General features: G+C 47.0%; 3 protein-coding genes across 8 annotated transcripts in view; all 3 read left to right on the forward strand.

Moving 5' to 3' along the window:
- The window catches only part of aak1a (AP2 associated kinase 1a), a 29,640-nt gene extending 23,713 nt beyond the window's left edge, over positions 1 to 5,927 (forward strand). For 5 of the 6 annotated variants that reach the window (XM_076990280.1, XM_076990281.1, XM_076990282.1 and 2 more), the window contains one exon: positions 3,382 to 5,927. In XM_076990280.1, the coding sequence (XP_076846395.1) occupies positions 3,382 to 4,181 (800 nt within the window). In that variant the 3' untranslated portion in view covers positions 4,182 to 5,927. The remainder of the gene's footprint in view (positions 1 to 3,381) is intronic. The other variant, XM_076990285.1, reaches the window with a different exon arrangement.
- Positions 5,928 to 6,280: 353 nt separating this feature from the next.
- nfu1 (NFU1 iron-sulfur cluster scaffold homolog (S. cerevisiae)) lies at positions 6,281 to 9,052 on the forward strand. The gene is made up of 8 exons (XM_076990289.1): positions 6,281 to 6,440; positions 6,692 to 6,792; positions 6,908 to 7,043; positions 7,472 to 7,538; positions 7,630 to 7,747; positions 8,022 to 8,085; positions 8,288 to 8,462; positions 8,650 to 9,052. The coding sequence occupies exons 1-8, from the start codon at positions 6,382 to 6,384 to the stop codon at positions 8,692 to 8,694; spliced, it is 765 nt and encodes a 254-aa protein (XP_076846404.1). The 5' UTR covers positions 6,281 to 6,381; the 3' UTR covers positions 8,695 to 9,052.
- A 619-nt stretch (positions 9,053 to 9,671) lies between these two features.
- gfpt1 (glutamine--fructose-6-phosphate transaminase 1) lies at positions 9,672 to 23,210 on the forward strand. Its single transcript, XM_076990246.1, has 19 exons — positions 9,672 to 9,796; positions 12,005 to 12,112; positions 12,240 to 12,347; positions 12,479 to 12,604; positions 12,848 to 12,906; positions 13,005 to 13,139; positions 13,250 to 13,311; positions 13,460 to 13,539; positions 13,711 to 13,819; positions 13,946 to 14,109; positions 15,638 to 15,733; positions 15,973 to 16,070; positions 16,199 to 16,319; positions 16,417 to 16,574; positions 19,155 to 19,269; positions 20,629 to 20,756; positions 21,305 to 21,472; positions 21,564 to 21,725; positions 21,941 to 23,210. Exons 1-19 carry the CDS (start codon positions 9,790 to 9,792, stop codon positions 21,983 to 21,985), a joined length of 2,049 nt encoding a protein of 682 aa, XP_076846361.1. The 5' UTR covers positions 9,672 to 9,789; the 3' UTR covers positions 21,986 to 23,210.
- Positions 23,211 to 25,026: the final 1,816 nt, after the last annotated feature.

A 25,026-nucleotide genomic window follows, 5' to 3' on the forward strand; every position in this document is an offset into this window, starting at 1 on the left:
CACAGACATTGCAGGGTTCCAGGGCATCTCACCGCAGAGCCCCAAGGTTCTTGACGCTACCCGTGATCGCTTATGCTCCCTCCCGCTTTGTGTTCAGTGAGCGACCTTTGACCCAGCTGGTTAAACTCCGTCCTTGTTTTGTACCAGGCCTTGCATGTGCGTGTTTACCCGTGGACGTGTGACCACCGGCACAGTATGCTGCTCCATCACGTGATACATTTATGCTACTGTGTACGTGCTTCTGTGAACATGAAAACCTGACGATCTGAGGATCTGAATTTGGACCTTTAGCTTCACTGGTGTTCTCAGGTCGCTTCCTTGCTGCGTGCTGAAATGTTTGTTTATCCATCCCCTCGTTCGCCCTCGTCCGTGTTTCCGTCCATTCCGTTGTTCGTTCCGTTGTTTGTCCCCTGGGATTGTGCTGCTGCCCGTGCTTCCTCCGTCGTTCACTTTTTCGAGCAAGTCAAGGTATCGTTAATAACACAAACTGTTTAATGACGTTCAAGTATGTTCACCCATGTCCGTATTTCCTCGTGTAAGATGTCGTTAGATGGCGTTTTGACGCTTTGAGGCACGTTATTATGTTGATAGCGCTATTGATGACTGTATGAAGTGAGCATCTATATGAAATCCGCATTATTCTTATGTTGACACATTTATTAAAGTTGATGAAGCACTTTATTTCCACACTATCATTTGAGAGAGCAAACATCTGCTGTCAGTTCTTCTTTGTCTCCTGAATTGCAAGATTGAGCTATTTTAATGCTCTTTAACATTTATTCGTTGCCGTCAATCATTGTAGTGATGGGAGACCATTTGGAAACCTTTGATCCTTATCAGAACACCTTAGATTTGGTATGCTGGAAAACTTAACAGCTGAAGTCAAGAGGCTTTATGTGCCTGCTGTCTCTGATATGTAAGCAAGTTTCTTCCATTTTGTCTCCGTTCGACTCCCTCTGGTTTTGAGAGAGTACAGCAGGCCTGGCGGGTGGCAGAGAGGTGGTGTTTGCAGCTCCTCGTTGGGTGTATGGTGGAATAGATTTCCTGAGGTCACTTCTCTGCTTCCTCGTTTTATGCGAGGTCCCTGCTTTCTCCCCAAATGTTGAACAGCCAGTTCCCCTCTCTTGTTCTCCGAGTCTTTCCTCTCAGGCAGCCGTAGGGAATACGATATCGGTCTAAGAGCCTGGCTCACCAGGAGAGCCCGAGGAGCCACCTCTAAGACATGGCCCACTGTCGCACATCTCGTACTAGTTATGACACCTTCACATTCATGCTAGCGTCAGCTGAAACCTTTTAGAGTGTTGGAATCCCCATAGTTTCCATTGAGATGTTATTGCAAGAAGACTTTAAATCAAAGAGTTTTTTTAATTTATTTTATCAATAAGCATTTTTTGTTTCACTTTTTTCTTTTTTTTTTTGCGCTGATGCAAACAAATGGATGTAAAACATGTTTATATAGTCAGTGAGCCATGTACAATGTTGTCGGCTTCTTCTTCTGCCCTTCTGTGGGTCAAACCTTTAGGTCATTTGCAGGTTTATAACGTGGCTAACCTATGCAACTCCACAGCAGCCCTTCATGGTCCTCATAGAACAACCCCTCCCCCCTCCAGTGGTGTGTCCTTGTTAGCATAGCTGCTAGTCGCACCTTTTTTTTGTGATGCAGTGTATAGCTCTGCCTATTCCCGTCTGCAAAAAGATTAATAACTGTTATGCAATAAAATGTAATTGATCATTTCTTTTTCTGGAGAAAAGATGTGTTCTCTGTCAGCGTATTCCTTCTATTTTTATGAGATGATGATGAATTGAATTCCAAAAGGGAGTGGGTGGGTGAATAAACTTGTAAATGCGAACCCATTAGGAGTGTGTTAAGTGTGTCATGTAAATGCAAAGCAAATGGGAATGTTTTGTGTGTGTGTGTGTGTGTGTAAATGCAAACTCATTTGCAGTTTGTGATGAGTGTGTTTGGTGATAGAGAACACGTGCGTACCATGGCTTGTGTCAAAAAATCTCACTCCCCCACCCAAATTATTTTTGACCTCTTTTTGACCTCCCTATAGATTTGTGGCATTCTGATGGGTTCTAATGATGTTATTGGTGACTGCGGCCTGCAGCTGTGCACACATCCAGTATTATAGAACTTTTGGCTGAAATGAGGAGTCCCAATTGCTCTTAGAACACTTACTGAGAACGCCATTCTGTAAAACACTTTTATCAAAGCAATTTGGGGGTAAAAATGTTTCGATAACCAAAACAAAAGCTTCCAAGCAGGATTTCCTGACCACAATGGCCAACCCGACTGCACACTCCCAGAATGCTTGCTGTCCTTTTCTCTCAATCTTCCCGCAAGTCACATTTGACTTTTTATTTATCTGCAACTCTTCCTGAAATTCTGGTTCCGCGCTTCCTACCACAAATAGAGAATAGTTTGTCTCACCTGACCCTGCAGTATACGTCTAGGACATATATACCGATCGGGGGATGGGGAGGGTTTATGATTACGCCAGCTACATCTGTCCATCTCAGAGGAAGCAAAGAAACCTCTAGTGGGTTAGAACTAAACTCTAGACTGATGCTACATTAACCCTTTCCTACATATGCTGCCCTTTGCCCACAGTCTGAAGGTAAGAGTCCATCTGTGTACATATCTGTAAATCGGTCTCTGTGTTGCATTCCTCATTTTCATGGTTCTTATTATTACAAATAACTTTGGTCATGGTACAGTATCACGGCTAAAGAAACCACCAGCCGAGGGCTGAACCACCCGCAGTGATGACCCATTTCCACTGTGTCGTCATATTTTGTTAGTTTGGCTTGTTCCTGTCAGTACTTTTTGCACCAAGACATGGTTCTGTGTTTTTAGGTTTTGACAGCTTTTCACAGTTTATGGAATCAAGGCTGTAGACTGTGGCCTGTGGTAGCTGTGCTTTGTGGGTTGGTATGTGGCAGGGTTGTGTTTGTCCAATGCATTGGTGTGGGGTTTTGCTTGCAAATGTTTAGTGTTTGTGTACGTGTTTTAAAAAAAATGATTCAATTTATACTTCATTTGTGTTGTGAATTCAATTACAAACATCTCCAGCATAGAACACTGCTGTAGCTGAAAACACTGTCTCATGATTGAGGGTGTTTTTAAGGTGGACTCAGCAAAATGGAATCAAAAGGATTTGTGCTATTAAAGCTCTAATGTATATCTGTCACCACCTGATCCCTCGGAATAAGAACTCTTCCATAGACCTTAAGAATAAGTGCGTCAGGCTCCAGGAGCCTGTAATGTTTGTAATGACGCCATCTTGCTGAGTCTACGATAGTTTGCGAGTGTTCCCGTGCAGGGACTCTGCGTTCTGGGACTGACGTGATTTCTTCGGCTTTCTTCCTGTTCTGCAGAGGGCAAGGGGACGAACGGCTACGGCGAGCTTCTGGAGGGCGGCGAAGCGGAGATCCCCGCCGAGGGCTGCTTGCATTCCAGCGATGAAGAGGAGGAGGAGGAGGAAGGGGAGGAGGAGGAAGGCAAAGGCAAGGAGACGCGGCTGAGCGGCAGCGGGTCCCGTCCGCTGCTGCAGGACTCGGACGAAGACGAGCGCGAGACGGCGGATTCGGGGCACGTCCTCGCGCCCTCCAGCCTGCCGCCTGCCGCTATCCCACAGTCCTTTGTGCTGTCCCATCAACCCCTTCAGCACCAGCACACCCCCGGGCAGGCGGGTTGTTCGGAACCCAATGCCGACGTCTTCTCGAGAGCTCCGTTCCGGATGGCGCAGAAGGCGGACGGTGGCGACGACGTGTTTGCCAACGCACCGTTCCACCGCCCCTCTGCTCTGCCTCCGCCACCGGACGTCTTCCTCCAAGCCCCCTTCAGCAGGCCAAAAGAAACCCAGGGCTCCTTGTACACCCATCCGGTTGCCAGGTCTGGCAAACTGCACCCCCACCCGGTGACCTCTAACCCCGCAGGCCACGATCCCAGTGTTCTCAGCCAGGTGGCCCCTCAGCCCTTTCGACCGCAGGCCTTAGCCAAATACTCCAGACATTATGAGGGGCCCCTTGCCTCAGAGCCCGAGGGGGCCCATTTAGGGGATTCCAGCGTGGGCAAGAAGGGTCCGCTTGCTTCCCTGCACACCTGGACACCTGACGCAAACGATCCATTTGTTTCTGCGCCCTTCCACCTTAAAGGCCCTCAGGAGAAGCACTGACACCCTGACAGCCCACACGTCCCATATGCTGTGCTCAAAAAGACAGGGCGTCCTCCCCCTTAAAGCTGGACTGGACCTTTACAGCTCGCACCCAGTTTATTATGTTTCACGATCCATCCGTTAAGAGCCCAACTGCGTGTCGAGATTCTAAGACGGGCGTGAATCCCTTTGACTAAAGGCTGCTCAGTGAATAATTAGCAACCATTATCGTCAAAGAATGAAACGCGCTCATGTCTTGTGGACATGTCTTATCCGTTCTTTGCCTACCTCAGTTTATTCGTATGCTGAGAGAGATTGTCATTGAGGTGTAGTGCATGTCTAAATAGTGCATAATTAAGGGTTTTGCGTTGCTCTGAGGTCGACCATCTTATAGGTTTTGGAGCCCCTCCCCCCTCCTTCCCTATGGTCATGTGACTTATTGAAATTATGTTCACTCCTCCCCTACGTCTCTTTTGTCACTACTGGTGATGGAAATCACGATCCATTTGACACTTTGAGGATGTCCTCATTAAGAATTTCACTGACCTACACTACAGTAGAAAGTTGAGCTGTTATGACCCAAATGACCCCACGTTTCACTTTTTAAACATAGCCACTGACTGTCCTTTAATGTTTCCATATGGATTAGTAAATCTTTTTCTTCTTGATTTGTTAGTTTTACCGAGGCTTCCATCCTGCTGTGGTTTAGGGCCCTGGTAATTTAGTATTTAGGTAGTAATTACTTCTCCCATTGTAGGTACTGATTGACTTGCTGTGCATGTTGTTACATTCTTCTTACATAATTCCTGTAACAACCTGCCGATTAAGTCCATGCGGTAGACACACCAAAGTGCAGCCAAACTGGTTGGACTTACACGGTAATCACGATGTGCTGGTACCACATCGTTGGTAAACAGTGGCCTCTGGGACTATGCTGATGTTGGCAATGACTCCTATATGCTGGATTGACCTGCAGATTGTGAATTAGACCACACTTGTCATCTTATCTGTAGTGCAGTAGATGAATTAATAATTGATTATTGATTGACTATTGGTGACCATGATAAATGTGAATAGCACAGATCGTGGGATTGCATTTGCTGGAAATTATGTCCACTTTATTGCTATATTCAGCAATATTTCCTATAGCTGCATGAACACATGAGCTTATCATACACCCAAGCACCCTCACTAGATTGTGTCAGTACATACATGTACATATCTGTTGATGTATGTACATTTACATTTATGTTGATGTATTCTGCAAGATTTCTTGGTCTTGCCATTTTGAAATAAGATTTTTCCCTTTTTTGTTTTCTTTGATTTATTTTTTTGCTTATGTATTCCTTCAAAATGTGGTGTGTCACTGTGAGAACTCAACACCTTGCTGTAATTTCAGACTTTGCACATTGATGTGACTGTACTGAGACATTCAGGTTGGGGTTTTGGACAGAGATGATCAGCAGTTCTGGGTGGCACAGAAAGCTTAGTGTGGCGTTTGTATGACGAGGTGTTTGGTGACATTTTGAAGTGTGTGCTGATTTGAACATATCGAAGAGAGGTGTGCGTGTGTGTGTGTTTGGGGTTTGTGCATGATTTTGTGTTTAACATCTATCCAGACTATCCAGTAAGGTCGAGTCTGTGGATGACGGCACACGTTTTGAAATACTTGAGTTATCCAAAACACCTCCTAGTTGTTGACAACTATCATACGAGCGCTGACTTCAATAAAAGACAGGAACTGAAGAATCATCAATAAATGTGTGGAACATTATTTACTCTGAATTACCACATGGCTGTGTTGGTTATGAATAATACATTTTAGTCATTTATAATACAAATTTATAATATGCGTAATATAAGGAAAAAACTAGTAATAGCTGGGCATTCTGAGTACCCTGGAAAGATTAACAATGAACTCTAGCCCTAAAGTACAGTAGCTTATTCTATTTAAAAAATACAACTATTATTGAATGCTGTGTTGTTTTCATAACTGAACACCGTGGAGTACACCACAATAATATGAAATTACACTAACAATTAAAAAATCCAGGGCAAGCAAAGACCAAATTTCAATCAATCGTAAGGCACACGTGAATGGGTCGGTAATGTTCTGTCCACTGGAGGGGCTACAACACACACACACACACACACACACACACACGCTTCACGTTCTTGTTCCGGAAGCAGCGGATATGACGTCTGTTTTGGCCTGACTGTCATGGCGGCGTATGGGCGTGCGAGACTTTTACGGAGTGTTTACTCCCTCGTAACCGAATCGTAAGTTGTACCTTTGTAATGATGTTTTGTTTAAGCACTGGACATAACGTAGACTATCACGTATAATATAACGTGGTTGTCAGTGTCCTCAAAAGGTCTATGTGACATAGAGACGTGGGTAACCTCGCTAGCCTAGCTTGCTAGCACTGTTAATCCCCACTCCTGTCATGTCCTTTTGTCTAAATATAACGTTATGTCTAGGTTATTAAAAAAATTACTTATTTATCTATTAAATGTACTCATTAAAACAGCCTACCTGCGTGCGGTTACCACAGAGCGGTTCTTAGCAGGCCATACTTCAACAAGAACCTCCTCACACCTGTACTACCACAGCCACAAACAAGTGTGTTTAGTAAGTATCCGCACCAAACCATCTGTAAGTCTCAAAACACTGTTTTTGCTCATTTAGACCAAAGTGAGTCCTTGCCAGGCTGCATATGCAAGCATATGTCTTTCTGTGTGTCTAGTGAGGAACATATTTATTCAAACTCAAGACACTCCAAACCCAAATAGCCTGAAATTCTTGCCTGGCTGTATGGTTTTGGAGTCCGGCACCTTGGACTTTGCTGCTCCCAGAGACGCCCACTGCTCTCCGCTGGCCCGGTGAGTGTTGCAATATACGCAACCTTTTTCTCTCACAGTGAAAATGGATGTGTTTGTTGTTAAACTCGGGGTGTGAATCTATTAAAACGGTGTGATTGTGCCGTTAGTACGGTTTGATAGAGCAAGTAATTTTTTGACCGAGTCCTCTGAAGCAGGTCGGACTCGGTCCAATTGCGAACAAGCTTGAGTGCGGTGTGTTTGAAGTACAGTATGCAACGCTGCATGCCACCTGAGACAACAGCGTGATAGTAAACATGAGCTGAGGGTAAATGTAGTATGGAAGAAACTCAATCATTGACATGCAGCATTTTCAGTGTGAACGCTAAGAGAACCAGGAATAAAATGCAGCACTGCATCATTTTCTGCTCTGGACCTGACCTAGTGCAAACACAAATGCAAATATACCTTAATGTGTGTGATGTCCACAGGCAGCTTTTTCGAATTGATGGTGTCAAAGGTGTCTTCTTAGGCCCAGACTTCATAACCATCACAAAGGTTGGTAAAATGAAAATGTACTTCAGATCTTTCTTTCCGAAAAGGTTACCATATTTAGATGAATAACTGTAATCACCTGTGTTGATGTAAGACCCATTCGGACGTAGAATGGAAGGTGATCAAACCTGATGTCTTTGCAACCATTATGGACTTCTTCACATCTGGTCTTCCTGTTATTAACGAAGATGCAACTCCTCGGGCAGACACTGGTAATGTGAAATTGGCATGTGCATTAATTTATCTCTTGTTCATTGAATCTGAATCAGTGTGTGCTTTATTATTAAAGCTATTGCATACCTTTTGGTCAAAGCATTCGTGTTCATAAGATTTAAGGGAGCTGTTAAGTTTTGCTACTTGTGTTTTGTGATAATGACAACTGATCTTTCTCATTGTGGACATATGTGTGAAGGTTTTCCGTAAATCTTTAACGTGACGTTACTCTGAAGAGTTCTTCTGATTCCTCTTAACAACGTCACTCTGTAGCTCCATCAGAAGATGATGATGAGGTTGTTTCCATAATCAAAGAGTTGTTGGACACGCGCATCAGGTGTGGTGACACGTTCCTCTGTCTGTTACAGTTCGAATTACTGAATTATTCCCAAAACGCGTGTTTGGTTACTGACTACCTGAAAGAGTGCACATTAAAGTAGAGCTCCTCAGCAACAGGACTGGCCACCTGAGAGATGTAGTAATAATATGTTAGACTTGTAATAACATCTTTCAAGCAGCTATAATCCTCTCCGCTGCAGGCCCACGGTGCAGGAGGACGGAGGCGATGTCCTGTATCAGGGCTTCGAGGACGGCATCGTGAAGCTCAAACTGCAGGGCTCATGCACCAGCTGCCCCAGTTCCATAGTCACGCTCAAGAACGGCATCCAGAACATGCTGCAGTTCTACGTCCCCGAGGTGGAGGGGGTGGAGCAGGTGAGGAACCCAATAAACAAGTAACAAGACGGTATTTAATTTGCGTTTACTGCTGGTTGATTGCTGCTAACTTTCATGTGTTATTAGCAGCGGGAATGAGCTTTTCAGTGGATGAAGCATTGTTTTAGGCATACAGCCGGGGGAGGACTCGGGATACATTGTCGCTCACCTGACGTCTTTGTCACAGGTGAAGGATGAAGATGCAGAGGTTGAAAAGGAAGTCCACCAGTGATTGTTGCTAGGCAGGAATCTTGGAAGTGGACTACTTTCCTGCTGCCTGCAGTACCCAGCTGCCCCTGCACATGTCACTGTCCAATCAAGTCAATGAGAGGGCTGTGCGTCCTAGAAGCTGCTCAGTAGTGGTGGTGGGGGGGGGATATCTTGGGAGATCTTGAAAACAATAGCTGTACATTGCAGGGAGGCGACATACGGGCTGTTTGACAGATTTATCTTTGTAACATCAGCATGTCCAAATCCCAATTGTGTATGTACAGTGTCTACATTTAGAGTTTCTTGTTAGAATATTTTACCTCAGTGTACATAAAATCTACGTTTGTAAAATGAATGAATATTAAAAGTGTACACCTAAACAGTGATGACTATTTTCTCTCTTTTGATTAAGAAAGCATTGTCTGTAAGCAACCACCATTTGTAATAATACAAACCATTTGTTTTGCCTCTGCTCCATTGGACTTAGATTTTATATGTCGCAGTTTTAGAGTTTAAAACATAACCTCACCCCTATTACTAACTTTTACATTATGGTCCAAAATTACATTTTGTACTTATTTTCAGCTGTTATTTGGTTGAAAAATAACAAACAAATAATATTAATCAACAGTCTTGTTAAATACAAGCATCGACAGTGTCTGTACATGGTGTGACTGTGTGTTTCATGGATGGCGCACTTTACATGCTGTGTACCACATTTTCCAAACTCGTGACAATGACAGCAAGTATATCTACGTCTGAACAAGGCCGGGTGTGACGGCCATAAAAGCTAATTCACGGATTAAACTTCATATCACTTTTTTCCATATATGGCTCACTATGCAAACGGAATATAAGTGAACTGATACAACACTGGTGTCACTTGTATGCTTTGCAAAGAAGGTGTTGGCATACATGGACGCATCCTGCTGCCACGTCAAAACTGCATCCGTCGGCAGGTAGTGCAAAAAAGTGACGTCGCGCTCTACCAATCACAGACGCGTACGAGGGCACGGTGTGGTTCCGGGCCAATAGGATTCGAGGAGGAGGGACGTGTGCGACACGGATTCAAGGCGCTGACTGGAAACCAAACACTAGTTTGAGAAATATCGAAGACATGTGTGGTGAGTATGACATTTATCTGAAACTACCATCGTTCCCTCACGCCTGTGGACCACCGCAGGTATTCACGAGAGGGGTCAGACGCGAACCAGCTCGTTTTATTTCGTCTTGTGAACGTGAGACGGCGTCTTTGGATGAATGCGCCGTATCACGTCAGCTATAGCCGCCCCAGTAACTGCTAGCCAGTCGGCTAACAAACATGGCGCGCGCGATGTGCGCTCGCGGCTGTGTGTCATTTACTGTAATTTAGGGTGTGTTGTTGGGTAGTTGATGTACAAATTACTTACACACTAAAGTCACTCTGTGCCAAACCTAAGGGGAAAGAAAAAATAATAATAATAGCGTGCTAGCTTGAAAGCCAGTTCGTGTAGCCTGTTGGGAGATGGAAAACGGTATTTTAGGACGAGTTAAGATACAGACGGGATGGGAGACACGGGTATAATGTGAGTCTTGAAGGACGATATATCAGGAGGTTGGAGGGCGGTGGTGTCTTCTGAAAAGAGACCCGGTGATAAAGGATGTCTGTAGTGTTCAGTGTAGAGATACCGGTACCTGCACATCGTTTGAAATACTTTGGGTCTTTTACTCTAATATTCTTACTTGACAGAGCCATCCCATCTCTGGTTCATTTTCCGTAATCATCTTCGCTTACAAACGGCCTTGTGAGCTACCCGTAACACCACAGACAGAGACAGACAGACAGAGACAGACAGACAGAGACAGACAGACAGAGACAGACAGAGACAGACAGACAGAGACAGACAGACAGAGACAGACAGACAGAGACAGACAGACAGAGACAGACAGACAGAGACAGACAGAGACAGACAGACGGAGACAGACACACACAGAGACAGACAGACACACACAGAGACAGACAGACACACACACACACAGAGACAGACACACAGAGACACGCACACACACAGACACACACACAAGCAAGCCCATTTCGGTGTGTAGTCCACAGCACTACTCAATGATGCTTCTGTTGCATTTCTTTCCACACAGTGCTCTCTCTCTCTCTCTCTCTCTCTCTCTCTCTCTCTCTCTCTCTCTCTCTCTCTCTCTCTCATTCACTAATGAGTTATTTCATTGACCAGATTTCTGCATATACAGTGTCTTCAGTCGGGCATCATATGGCTTTTGTGGCCTCATAAATCACCAATGAACAAATAATCTTGTTAAGACATATTACAAGACAAATGTTTCCTGGAATAAGATGGGACCAGCCATGTCTGTTGGTCTGATGCCTTCTGAAATGAACCCAGTTAGAGGCTCTACTGTAAAAGCTTAAGAGACTATATCTATATCTGGAAAGGTATTTTTAAGGCATTGTTGCTGGGCATGCTTTTTAAAAACGAACAGGTCTGTAGAAACCATGACACAAGTTTTGTGAAACAATACGCATTCAGCTCAAATATCTATTGTATGAGCAACCGTCTAAATCCAGCTGCAGACTAGTACTACGGGTTATAGTGGGACAATCATCCGCCTGTGTTTTGGGTTAAACCAGTTCTCCTCTGGTCTCTCTCACCGTCTCCATCTCAGATAGGGGGGGGGGGGGGGGGGGGGGGGGGGGGGGGGGGGGGGGTTGGGAGATAAGGTGGAAAATGTTTGTTCAGTGGTTATTTGTGCCACCAAAGCCGATACTGCTGTGGGACTGTGGGCTTCATGGGTATTTATAGATAGGCCTAGTTTTTAAGGATTGTCTGAGTTCTTCAGCTGGGCCTTTGTTTCTTTGCTGCCTGAATATTTTTAGCTTAATCAGTTCATTCAGATTCAGGTCTTGTCTGAAACAAGTGAATTTTTCTCACTGTTTGGAATTCTAAGTCCTTGACATGAAAATTACTGCTTGTGGTTTGACTGTAAGACTTGACCTGACTGTAGACGACTGTTGCCACATTATTCTGACAGAAAAGGAAGATCGGACTGTCAACTTACCAGTGAACCCAGACTGTGATCTTACCAATCAATCCAGAACCCATGAACCAGTCTTTACTGTGAATTACTTTTTGGAAGCTATTTTATTCGTCTTTGTCAACTGTGACGATTAGAATAGATCAGACTTCGATGTCTATGTTATCTGGTTATCTGGTGCATTGAGTTTTTCAGTTGAGCAAACCACCCTGATGTACAAGTAGCGAGACATCCTGTCTGAGTGTGTGTGTGTGTGTGTGTGAGAGGTGAACTGTCTTCCCTCTCTGCAGGAATCTTTGCGTATCTGAACTATCACGTGCCTCGCACTCGCCGTGATATCCTTGAGGTCCTCCTCAAAGGTCTCCGGCGGTTGGAGTACCGCGGCTACGACTCCGCAGGTACACACACACACACACACACACACACACACACACTCCCCTTGCCAAATCACACAGTCTTTCTTAGGCAGCAGGAACTGCTGCTGTTGAGCACACACTGAGCTGGGTTGGGTGTCTGGGCCTACAGGAGTGGGTATTGACGGAGGCAACAGTAAGGAATGGGAGAGTAATGCCAAGAGCATCCATCTTATCAAACAACGAGGCAAAGTCAAGGTCCTGGACGAGGAGATCCACAGTAAGATCCAGACACACCGTTGCACATTTTATATCGGAGCTGTCACTCCTGGCAAACCGAAATGTGGTGTTATTCTTAGCTGAGAATAACCCTGTGTGTGTGTGTGTGTGTGTGTGTGTGGACTCCTACAGAGCAGCAGGATATTGATCTAGATGTGGAGCTTGATGTGCACCTCGGCATTGCACACACTCGCTGGGCCACACACGGTGTCCCCAGTCCTGTCAACAGTCACCCCCAGAGATCCGACAAGCACAACGGTAGCGCTGCTTCAAGACTACTTAAAGGAGCTCCCCAGTGTTAACACTAAAGCATATCTGTGTGGTTCAGAAGTTGAAGTCGGTTAAATGTTTGTGTCGTGTGTTGAGTTACAAATTGAGAAAACACAAACGCGACCTCCATTTGAACTTCACCTGCAACTAAAACCTCACTCAGTGGTGTGTTGTGTCTGATCATTGGTCTCAAATGTCTTCATATGACGTGCTGGTTTCTGCTCCGAACAGAATTCATTGTCATTCATAATGGAATCATCACCAACTACAAAGATCTGAGAAAGTTCTTGGTAAGTGAAACATTTGCTGTTTATATGACCCAGACTTTTTATATTTCCCTTCCTTCTCTGGTTGTTCACCCATCTCTAATGTGTGTGTGTGTTTCCAGGAGAGTAAAGGCTATGAGTTTGAGTCGGAGACAGACACGGAGTCTATCGCTAAACTGGTGAAGTACATGTACGACAACCGGGAGAGCAACGATGTAAGCTTCGCCACGCTCGTAGAGCAGGTCACCCAGCAGCTGGTGAGAGTCCCACATTCTGTCCGTCACCCCACGAGCGTTCAGAAAGTGAATTCAGAACGCGAAGGCTCACCGAGATCCCCCCCCCCCCCCCCTCTGTCTTTGATTGTCAGGAGGGAGCGTTCGCCCTCGTCTTCAAGAGTGTTCACTTCCCAGGAGAGGCCGTGGGAACAAGGTGCTACACCTCAGACGAACTGAATCGGACATTTTGTGGGACAGCACATTTGTACCGTTTTAGCGGGCTGGATCGTTTGCGTCTGTGCTGTACTGCTTTAGCGTGATATCTGGCTTTGTGACGTCACCGCCTGCTTCCTGTGTCCCAGGAGAGGAAGTCCGCTTCTGATGGGAGTGAAGAGTGACTATAAGCTCTCCACGGATCACATCCCCATCCTGTACCGATGTGGTGAGTGGCACACGGGCTCCGGGGCCCGAGCCGCGTCCCGAGTGTCGAGTCTTGTTCCCGCGTTTACGCGATCGAACCTTTTTAAGTGGTCGCGTCGTCGTCTGCACGAACTGGTCTGTGAACCTCGAGTTGTTTTTGTTTGCGTGAACATCTCGGTATCGTCTCTCTCAGCTGGGAAGGACAAGAAGGGCTGCACGACCCTCCCCAGGATGGACCAGGACACCTGCCTGTTCCCCGTGGACGAGAAGGCTGTGGAGTACTACTTCGCCTCAGATGCCAGGTGTGTCTCTCTCTCTCTCTCTCTCTCTCTCTCTCTCTCTCTCCATGTCTCTCTCTCTCTCGATGTCTCTCTCTCTCTCGATGTCTCTGAATTGAGCAAGATTTCAACTAACACACCCCCTTCCAGTGCCGTGATCGAGCACACCAACCGCGTCATCTTTCTGGAGGACGACGACATCGCCGCGGTGATGGAAGGGCGTCTGTCTATCCACCGTATCAAGCGCACGGCCGGCGACCACCCGGCACGTGCCATTCAGACCCTGCAGATGGAGCTTCAGCAGATCATGAAGGGTGAGGGGGAACAGGGTGGGCACTAGGACCTGGCAGCGCAGTCCCCGCGTTCTTGGAGGGTTGAGGGACCTCACCTGTTTTTGGTTTGCTCTCTGATTTATGAATGTTTTGAAGGGGAAACTTTTTGACCTGGTTTTGTTGGCTTTGAGGTCCTTGTTTGTGAGGATGAAAAAAAAACATTCTTTAAAACCATCATCCTTCTAGGAATGGAGTTAAAATGTAAACCCCTCTGGGCCATCCCCTGCACCGAGTGGTAGCTAGTTCAGATTTATACTCCTGCTCATGTGACGGTCACATGACCCCACCTCTTTTTCCTGTAAAAACCAGATTCCAAGAATTAAAATTCATTAGGAATTGAACAACAAATTCTTGGTATCAGTATCAGCTCAAAGTGTCAAATTTAAGATTCCAAGAACATTAAATGTTTGATCAGATGCTCGGGCCTTTTGGAAATAGACACTTGTATTTCTGAACACTAATGATGAATTACCACAATTCCCCCCCTGGGGTCAATAAATAATTTCTGATTCTGAAAAGAGGATTTAAATTCAGGTTGTTGGGTGACAAACAGGTTTTCTCGTCATGTGTCCTCTACGACATTTGAAGTTCATTTGATTTCATTGTCTTAGTCTGATCAGGTCCCCAACCAGGAGTGTGTAGGAACAGGACTAAGGTATATCGAGGGCAAGGACCCTGACCACTGACTACCTGTTTAAACCCTGCGTGTTTACAGGACGGAGGCACACTAACATCAGGATAGCTCCCCTAACTAGACCAACTCGTTGAACTCCAAGAAATTGGCATGTTTGCTGCTGGCTTGATCTGGATCTTAACTTATTTTTTTTTATTTTGAGTTCCAACTTTGATCTTGGACACCAGGGGGCAGTAGTACTCCCCCACTCACCACTCCCCCTAACTTCTTTCTCTCCCTCGTTCCTCTGGCACCCTCTGTCTCTCCCCAGAGCTGGTGAGGTAGCCCCGTTCTCCTGACCTACATTTCATCTGGGCCGGGCTGCACCCCAGATGCCCTGCCCCCTGTACCTGAAACTCCGCCCCCATCCCTTCGGTCTCTCCATGACTGTTTCCCCCTCGCGGGTTGAAGAGCAGCCCCTCTGCTCGGGGTCAGGCCGGTGCCTAAACCCTTCGTTCTCGCCACGACGCAGCTGTGTTGCTGACGACCGTGAACTTGCTCTCCGTTTCCTCCGAGGGCCTTTTAAGCCGAGAGGGGTCCGAGCTGCCGGAACGCAATGTTACACTCCAGTTAGATTGTTTGGCTTTTTTTCCCGATGTTATTTTCCCTTCTTCACCAGGAACTCATCACCCCTGAAAATAACAGAGCTACTTGTATAGACAAACTGTACAAAGTGGATCCACGGTGTGTTATTGGACAGGTTGTGCTGATCTGGGGTCAGCACTCAGACATGTTTATATTTTTGGCCAATGAATGTCACCATGGTGCAGCTCTCGGTCTGGTGAATCGTACTGAACTGGTCTTTCTCTGACTCCTTCTCCCTTATACCACTGCCAGGTAACTACAGCTCCTTCATGCAGAAGGAGATATTCGAGCAGCCCGAGTCTGTGGTGAACACCATGAGAGGCAGAGTCAACTTTGACGATAACACGGGTGAGAAGATGCCCTCCCTTACCCCAAACACACACACACACACAACATTCTCTTCAGAAAGTTGTAAACAGTCTGGCCGTGGCCTGCGAGAGACAGCAGGGCTTACAGTGAGACCGGTCTAGATCCTCCTCTGTCCTCCAGAAAGGAATGTTATTTAAGTTTACCAAAAAAAAAATACTTGAATCATGAAATTGATATTGGTAATGTGTGTGTGTGTGTGTGTGCGTGCGTGCGTGTAGTGACGTTGGGAGGTCTGAAGGATCACATTAAGGAGATCCAGCGGTGTAGGAGACTCATCCTCATCGCGTGTGGAACCAGCTACCATGCAGGCGTTGCAGTGAGTGCAGACACACACACACAGAAGAACCAACCGGAGCGTTTTATGCAGCCCCTTCACAGTGAAGAAGCTGCAGATGTTCAGATTTATTGGTCCTTCTGTGAGAGCTGCTGTGTTCTTTCTGTCAGACCCGTCAGGTGCTGGAGGAGCTGACCGAGCTGCCCGTCATGGTGGAACTGGCCAGCGACTTCCTGGACCGCAACACGCCCGTGTTCAGGGACGACGTCTGCTTCTTCATCAGCCAATCAGGTGCAAGAAATGCATCTTCTGTCTTTCCCATCGTGGGGTTGTTTTTTTTTTTTTGTTTGTTTTTAGATTTTACATGGTTAATTTTTTTTTTGTTCAGGCGAAACGGCGGACAGCCTGTTGGCACTACGGTACTGTAAGGAGCGCGGGGCCCTGACGGTGGGCATCACCAACACGGTGGGCAGCTCTATCTCCCGCGAGACCGACTGTGGTGTTCACATCAATGCCGGCCCTGAGATCGGAGTAGCCAGCACTAAGGTGGAGCCCTGCCACACACACACACACACACACACAACCACACACACACACTCTTGTATATACACACAGACAGATGCTGTGATGCTTATTAATTTCCAAGCCCATTCAACTGACACAAATGCAAATTACAATCTGATTTTCACACAAACCCTGAAAATGGATAGAAATGCACATTTTATTTATTAAGGAACCTGATCCAATGTCATCTCACTTGATAAATTAACTTTGTGTGTCAATGTTTCCTCAACACAATTCACTCAACATAAGTGGTACTGCATAAGTTCAAATGTTTTGGGAGACCTTTTATAGTGTAGACATGTATACGAGACCTTTCTAGCTTTTTGGCTTGACCGCAATACCATAATGTGTAATATAAACTGTGCACTACTTGCAATAACCTAATTTATTCTTAGTTTCAAGCTGCTCCGCAGCTGTGTGGAGGTAGAAGTCGCCCCTCGCTGCGCCTTCAGGTTTCCCAGTCCCCCCAAACCCCCTGGGAAGGTTGCCCAGTCCCCCCAGACCCCCGGGGAAGGTTACCCAGTCCCCCCAGACCCCCGGGGAAGGTTACCCAGACCCCTGAGGAAGGTTACCCAGTCCCCCCAGACCCCCGGGGAAGGTTGCCCAGTCCCCCCAGACCCCCGGGGAAGGTTACCCAGTCCCCCCAGACCCCCGGGGAAGGTTGCCCAGTCCCCCCAGACCCCCGGGGAAGGTTTTCCCGTCCGCCGAGCGTCGGCTGTGGTCGTGGAGTGGCAGGACCGTCTCCGACCCCCACGGCGCTCAGACACGCTCCGCTTGTCTCTGGAAATGCTGCAGGAGCTAATAGAGCTTTTAATAGAGCTTTTAATGAAGGTGCAGGACACCACATACGTGTGCTCTTCCCGTAAAAGACGCCCCCAACACCACCTGTGGGGCTCAGATGTGTTCGCTTCTGTATCGGCCGATGTCATTTTCACAGTGGCTTTCGTACTTTGATCCACTGCGGAAGAGGGTTTTCGGTTCTCGGACACATTCTCCTGACTTTAATAAGGTAATAATATCTTTATAAGGTTGTTTAAAGTCTTATTTTGTTCTGAACAGTGGTGAGCATTGTGTTGAAGTTTAAACTGCCATGCTTTGAAAGCTACATAATAAACATTATTATTGTAGCGGTTCATTTATAGCTACTAGTTATGTTGCATAAACAGTGAGCACAATAGAGGCATTAGGGAATTATGGGAATGTTGTTGGGAATGCAAAGAATGCAGTATGTGGAGTTGGCAGTGACTTGGCATTATCCTTATTAGCAGAATCGAAACAACATTCTCGATCTGTATTGATTGGTCGGACGTGTGTTCATGGCATGCGTGGGGGGAGGGGGGTGAAGGATCTGTTATGTGGGACCCAGTCCTACAGCTCGGAGCACTCTGAGAACGACTCTACCTTTTGTCTTTTCCTTTGATGGAAGAGTAGAAACACATTCATCCTTTCTCTGGTGGTTTTTTTGTTTGTTTTTGTAACCTCTTTCCCAAATTGCCCCCCCACCCACCAGCCTGGGTTGCCAGATTGAGTCCGTGAAGACTTTAAAGCTGTTAAACGTGGCCCGCCTTAGTTGCCTGGCCTCCATGAGGTAATGAATCCCTCCTGGGATGTTCCAATCGGAGAGCTCGAACCAGAGACGGCAACTCTGCTTAAAAGCCCTCAGTGGCCCTACAGCCAAACGCAGTCTAGTAAACTTATGGAAGCGCTGGTTAACGTCAAAGTAAAATTCAAATGGAGACCCTCTGTGTTTGGTTTAAAAGCCGCGTCTAACCACAGGCTGTGAGTGCCGACACCATAAATAGTGCTGTCAAAGATCATGGAGTAATACCGTGGACTAAAATGGTGGACTGTTGGGTCGGGTCGGGTCGGGGGGTGAAGAGAACGACTCCTCTTCCATTCCTCTGCTAACCCTGCTGTTTACTGCGGAGAGTGTGTCTGTGAGGGTGGGGCCAGCCGTGGTGGTGCTGAGGCGGGGAGAACCCCACCCATCATCTCGGCTCTTCTGTGGTCAGGGTGGATGTGAGGTATGATGGAGATATCTGGCCCCGCCCCCTGGTCCTCTGCCTCCTGCTATTCGCTGGTTTTATTTTCCATCCTGTAGACGATGACAGACTGTACTGGTTAAGCTCTTTAGGGTTCTGTTTAGTTTTCCCTGGATACTTTGGAAAGACTGTAAATGTTTTTGATTGTGGTGCTGTGTTGCGTATTAGAGATTTACAGTTGAAGACTTAGCCCGGGGCGGGGCTATGTGGGCGGGGCTATGTGCGCTGTGGCACTGGAGATGTGGTTTCGGTTGGGTTAATGGACCCGGCTCCTCTCGCGGGGTTCTTGTGTACGGTGACCTCCACCCTTACAGGGGGCTGCAGTATTTCACTTCTTTATTGTCACCATATTAGACACATATCACGCACATCACAAAAGACTATTGTATACAAAAGGGACCACACTCCCTTAAAGCACATTATAAAGTTCCTGTATTATGTTGTCATAGGTCATCGTGTGTGTTTGCGTGTGTGTGTGTGTGTGTGTGTGTGTGTGTGTGTGTGTGTGTGTGTTTTGCAGGCATACACCAGCCAGTTTGTGGCCCTCATCATGTTTGCTCTGCTCATGTGTGATGACAGAATCTCTGTGCAGCCTCGGAGACGGGAGATTATTCAAGGACTCAAAATACTTCCAGGTGAAAAGACTCAAGCTGTTCACGCCACATTTTCTGTTTACTGCTCTGTTTGGCATGAGAGATGTACCACTTGATTTTTTAAAATCAAGTTTTTATTGATAAAATAGGAATGTGGGCATAGCTGTAGCTCTATAGTCTTTAATCATAATTTTTACAAGTGACAACATGACGCGTGTAAAAACACGCCCCATATGTGTTATTTCCATGTGTTGATTGTCCTGTCAGTCTACTTACATGGAAGTTCTCAGTGATGTGATTCTGGCACAAGCTAGTGTTGTTGGAACTCTCTCCCTGATGGGAATCTCTCTCTCTCCTGATGACTGAAAACATGTATAGGAACGCTGCTCTGGTGCTTGTTTTTAAAATGTGATAGGGTGAGGGTTAGCATCATTACACACAGTAATACACAAGTCTATGTAAATACCTATAGGGGGGGACGGGGAACACACACACACACACACACACTCAGCCAGATCTGAGCGTCACTGCTGGAACTCTCCTCTGGACCACAAGTGTCTGATGGGAAGTCCCTTCCCCCATATCACCCCCACACACACACACACACACACACACACACACACACACACACACTCTCTCCCTCCCTCTCCCCACTTCCTCTGCATGTCTCTGGAGTTTAATAGTTGTTCTGAAGCCAATTGGGTCAGTAAAGTGCTGGCACTGTGAAGCTACAGTTCCTCATAGTCCAGCTGCCCACTATTCACATTAAACTACCGATGTTATCTCCGTCTCACACACCCCACTGGCCTGTCTCTCACGCACTGTGTGTGTGTGTGTGTGTGTGTGTGTGACTGAGTGAAAGACCGAGATGAATTGCGTTAGTCTTTTCCTGTTTTCTCCTCCCTAACTCTGATCTGTGGTTTGATTTGTTTTGCTACATACTTCTGGAGGGAGAGAGGGGGAGGTCAACCACGTGGGGAGTCTCGGGCCTTTTCCTCTCGCTGTCGTGTTTCAAAGATCTTTACCTAATAATAATAATGTTTGTTTGTATAGCACCTTTCTCAGACTCAGGGTCACCGCAAAATACGAACAGAACAGCAAACAAGCAGAGGCAAAAAAGAGGGGGGGGGTCTCATGTACCAGGAAGAGCCTTTGAAGAGAAGAAGAAAGATGAACCCTGAGTTGGGGTTTAGGTGGGGTTTAGGGAGGTGGGGTTTAGGTGGGGTTTAGGTGGGGTTTAGGGAGGTGGGGTTTAGGTGGGCTTTAGGGAGGTGGGGTTGAGTTGTGGTTTGGAGGCTCAGGTAAAGGTGAAATCCCAGAGATTTTGAGGGAGCAGACCAACGTTGTATTCTCTTCCTTTATTCTCTCTGTTTTTCTCTAACTCTTTCTTTCTCTGTTCAGATCTGATAAAGGAGGTGTTGAGTCTGGACGATGAGATCCAGAAGCTTGCCACCGAGCTGTACCAGCAGAAGAGCGTCCTCATAATGGGCAGAGGGTACCACTACGCTACCTGCCTGGAGGGGGCGCTGGTGAGGCCACTCCCTCCTCCCTCCCATGTAGTGGTGCGGTTTAGGTCGTCGCCCGGCTCGGCTGCGTATCACAGCGGCAGCACGTTAGTACGCAGCCATTTTAGGGGAACTTCCTGCGGGTCGTTTACCGGGCCCCTATTTGTCCTTCAAGCTTGTACATTTCTGAAGTTGTGAGGACCGTGTTTCTGCAGCCTTAATCAACTCCTGCTGAGTTCGCACGCTGTTTTACTGAGCAGAACAGAGGCGGAGGGGTGAGACTTTCAGTAGAGACCGGGCCAGGTCAGACACGGTCCGCGCCGGCCCGACTGCGCTGGCCAGCTCATCAAACAAAAATGCACCGGCCAGCAACCCACGACCCGTTCCGCTGAAGCAGCCAACCCTCCGCACCCCTGGGCAGGCCCACCGGGACTGCTGCTAAAGTTTCTGCCTTTATGGGATCTGTGGTCCGGAAGAATAGAGTAATCACTGTAGTCCGGATATAGAGTGATGTGCTCCCACGAGCAGCAGTACCTGTGACCGTGTGTGTGTGTGTGTGTGTGTGTGTGTAGAAAATCAAGGAGATCACGTACATGCACTCCGAGGGCATCCTGGCCGGGGAGCTGAAGCACGGGCCCTTGGCTCTGGTGGACAAACTCATGCCAGTAATCATGATCATCATGAGGGATCACACGTACAGCAAGTGTCAGAACGCCCTGCAGCAGGTGGTGGCGAGACAGGTACACACAAACACAGACACACACGCACACACACACACACACACTCCGAGCATCCCCCCCGTGTATGACCGCTCTCGCTGGTGTGTCCCAGGGTCGGCCCATTGTGATTTGCGATCGGGACGACTACGAGACCATCAAGAACTCCAGTCGCACCATCAAGGTCCCGCACTGTGTGGACTGTCTGCAGGGCATCCTCAGTGTCATTCCCCTGCAGCTCCTGTCTTTCCATCTGGCCGTGCTCCGAGGATATGACGTGAGGGCCCGCACACACACACACACACACACACTGTTCGTTCTTGTTTTCTGTCTTCCTCTGTCTCTTCTCTGTCGTTCTCCACCCAGCCTCTGCACAGTCTCACCTCATTCCAGTCTCACCTCATTCCAGTCTCACCTCATTCCAGTCTCATCAATGCACCGAGTGTTCTCACCGAGTCTATTTATCAGATTTCATTTGTTTTCTCAATGCAGGTGGATTGTCCAAGGAACCTCGCCAAGAGTGTCACAGTGGAATAAGCCTCTCACTTTCTGAGGAACGAACACGCGCACACACACACACACACACACACAGACACACGAGTAAGAATACTGAAAGTTAACAAAGTCGTCTCCACTTCTCCGGTTTTATACAGGTCTTGCCAGAGTCTCTGTACTTCATCTGTTCTGTCTTGAACCGCTCTGCACTTTGACTTCCACTGCTCGTCTTTCTCTTGCGGGGGCCGTCCGAGGCGGCTCTGGGCCCCGTGATGGCGTAAGCCCACCTTGGCGTGTGTGCTCCAGCAGATGCCCACATCTCGCCCCGAAGCCGTTGCCTTTCCGTGCGTGTCGGGACAGAGCCGGGCCCTAGACGCCCAGCGGTCCCTATCCACCCTTAAAGTCCCGCAGGCTCTTGGCCACTCTAGCGAGCTCTTCTTGGAACTAGAGTTCAGCGCAGTTGCGAAAAGGCATTTCAGCGAGCCGCTGTGTGTCACTGACCGCACTGATCACACTTGTGCATTTTCAAGAAATAATGATCCAGAAGTAAGAGACACGTTTATTTTTTTCATCTATTTATTTGTCTGATCTAGATCTCAGCATAGTTTAGCAGTCACACAATTTTAAAGCATGGGTGAGCCGTCATTTATCTTAATGTATTCCCAAAACGGGCTACAACAGTCAGATTTTCTGGATCAGACGCTTTCTGTCCCATAGAGCTGTTGTACGGGTTCTGTTCTGATGCTGCCGGGTATGTTTTTCTCCTTGCGATCCTTCTGAAGATTTTAAAGATGTTTTTAATGCAGAGGTTATTAACACTGTTGTTATGAAGAGAAACGAGTGTGTGAAGTATAACGGCCCCGTGAAGTGAAGCTCTCTCGCGCGCCCGGCTGTCCCGCCCTTCGGCCGTCAGGAATCTGGTGCGCCGTAGCCGTAACGGCGTAGCGAGGCACCACAGTTACCGCCGCCACGCGTCCAGAACTCTGCTGCTACGTCCCGCCAGCAGGGAATCCAAGCATGACTCTCTCTACGTTTTCTTCGGGTCGTGGAGTTTTTTTTTCCGGTACCTGGTCATTTCAGTTTTAAACAAACGTGGCGTTCCTTCGAGACGAGAGCCGCGACCACATGGATGTTTTGTTTAGTTTCGTTACTTGATTGACATTGTGATGACGTTGTGAACATGGTTGCTGATGATGGTCTTTACCTATGATGAGATCATGTGACTGGGCTGTACTACGGAGCTGAATGGAGACGGCTGGCCTGATGTTCCGGGGGGGGGGGGGGGGGGGGGATGGTCAGCTGCTGATCCCAGCACTTTGGCTACATAGTACAACCCTCTTGGGGGGGGGGGGGGGGGGGGGAGTAGTGGGAGTAGCAGGGTGTGGGTGATACCAAGTACCATGACATTGATTCCTTTTTATTGTTACCATGGGACCATATTCATTCTTTTTTTTTTTCATTTATATCCACTTGGTACTAGGTATAGAAGGGTTATATTTTTATTGTTGTAATTATTATACTTTTTTTTGTTCAGAATGTCATTACTTTCGACATTCACAATTACCACACTTGTACAATCATTATTATAATGTCTGGCTTGAATGTCTTTGTTTAGAAGGATCATATGGGTCTAAACCAGATGCACCTAATGACATGTAACCAAAGACTCGCTTTGCTCTGGGTGTGTGAGACAGACGCCTTCAGGGGGCCGAGGCGTCTAAACCACCCGTCCTGCCCCCGACACCTCGGTCCTGGTCCCTCCGTGTGTGGCCACCGGTCAGCATCCTGGCCTTCTCTCTATGTAGCGTGATGCCGAACTCAACACCGCGTGTTTGTTGATGTCTGAAGTCGCTCACAAGTGCACCGTGAGGAAAGTTTTCTCTTTTTACATTGCGGTGTCCATGCCCTCATTTCTTAAGCGTCTGCTTCCTCTGTGGGTTTGATTAATGTCACTCCTAACGGTCAGGTGAAAGTGTCTGGACCAACAGCGGCTTCCCACTACAAACTCCCAACATGTAAAGTTTAAAAGTGGAAAATACCATACCAGCTTTCCAGCAGAGTAAGTAGACCTTAGTAATGAATGGAGCTGAGTGTCTGGTGAGGACTTCTACAGCCTTAGGCCATCATTAAGGTGATGGCACTGTCTAAGACCATTGTGTTTTGGATGTGGGATTTTATTTACAACCAGAGTAGTTGCAATAAAATGCTGATTATTTCTCGTATGGTTCCCTTGTGGTTTTTTTAAGATCATGGAACAGTTGTTGTTTGTTTTTTTTTACTTCCCAATTGCTGTATAGTTTAGAAAGATGACTACTTTGTCTAAAAACCAAACAGAAGTGGCTCGAGTTCGGCGTGGGACGTGAACAGGGAGGGCTCAGTGCATTCTGGGGAATTTAACATTCGGAACCTGATTTCATCCAGACAGACGGGATGAAACACTACCGACTGAAATGCTCTTAAAGATAAGAAACTTGAAGTGTTTTAAACTAGTACAATTTAGACAAAAAAACTACTTATGCACATCTAAAATCCCTCTTGTAATTGCACTCGAATAATGCAGTAATGCGATGTAATGCCAAAAAACATTGCACAAGCTACTGGGAATGTGCGCTGGGAGTCCGGCTGGGTTGGATTTGACCGGCTGGGTTGTGGTGGCTTCCAGCAAATAACCGGGACAGACACAGACAGACCTGCCCATGATCACAACCCTTCAAAGTAACGCTTCTTGCCTTCAAGTATTCAGCGTTTGTTCACTTTAAAGCGACACGCTCATTAACCGGACCACCGTCTTTAACGCCACGTTTCCCAACAGCACCAGTCACGTGAGAAAAACGTTTCATTTAACGTCACACGTTGATGGTAAGCGAGTTCTTACGTCATCCAGGAGACGCGTGCCTCCTACAGTCTTGTTTTCACCGGGCAGGTGTGTTTATTTTCCCCCGAAGCCTTCTGCTCGCTTATAGTGGATTAAATGGGACATTTATGAACCTTGGAGAACGCAGGCAGTACTTACCGACTTCCAAGAAAACGAGCGGCTTCGGTTATTAGGGCCGCTGTTTCCCCCACAGGAGCGTTCTGCCCTT

The sequence above is a fragment of the Brachyhypopomus gauderio genome, unplaced genomic scaffold (assembly GCF_052324685.1).
Source record: "Brachyhypopomus gauderio isolate BG-103 unplaced genomic scaffold, BGAUD_0.2 sc74, whole genome shotgun sequence".
Classification (NCBI taxonomy): Eukaryota; Metazoa; Chordata; class Actinopteri; order Gymnotiformes; family Hypopomidae; genus Brachyhypopomus; species Brachyhypopomus gauderio.

What these genes read in the sequence shown, in the direction of transcription:
- gfpt1 (XM_076990246.1), top strand. An exon ending in AAGATCTGAGAAAGTTCTTG is followed by an intron (nt 12,907 to 13,004) that starts GTAAGTGAAACA and finishes GTGTGTTTCCAG; the next exon opens with GAGAGTAAAGGCTATGAGTT. An exon ending in GCTTCAGCAGATCATGAAGG is followed by an intron (nt 14,110 to 15,637) that starts GTGAGGGGGAAC and finishes TACCACTGCCAG; the next exon opens with GTAACTACAGCTCCTTCATG.
- nfu1 (XM_076990289.1), top strand. Translation starts at nt 6,382, where the DNA reads ATGGCGGCGTATGGGCGTGCGAGACTTTTACGGAGTGTTTACTCCCTC. An exon ending in CACTGCTCTCCGCTGGCCCG is followed by an intron (nt 7,044 to 7,471) that starts GTGAGTGTTGCA and finishes TGATGTCCACAG; the next exon opens with GCAGCTTTTTCGAATTGATG. An exon ending in TTGTTGGACACGCGCATCAG is followed by an intron (nt 8,086 to 8,287) that starts GTGTGGTGACAC and finishes TCTCCGCTGCAG; the next exon opens with GCCCACGGTGCAGGAGGACG.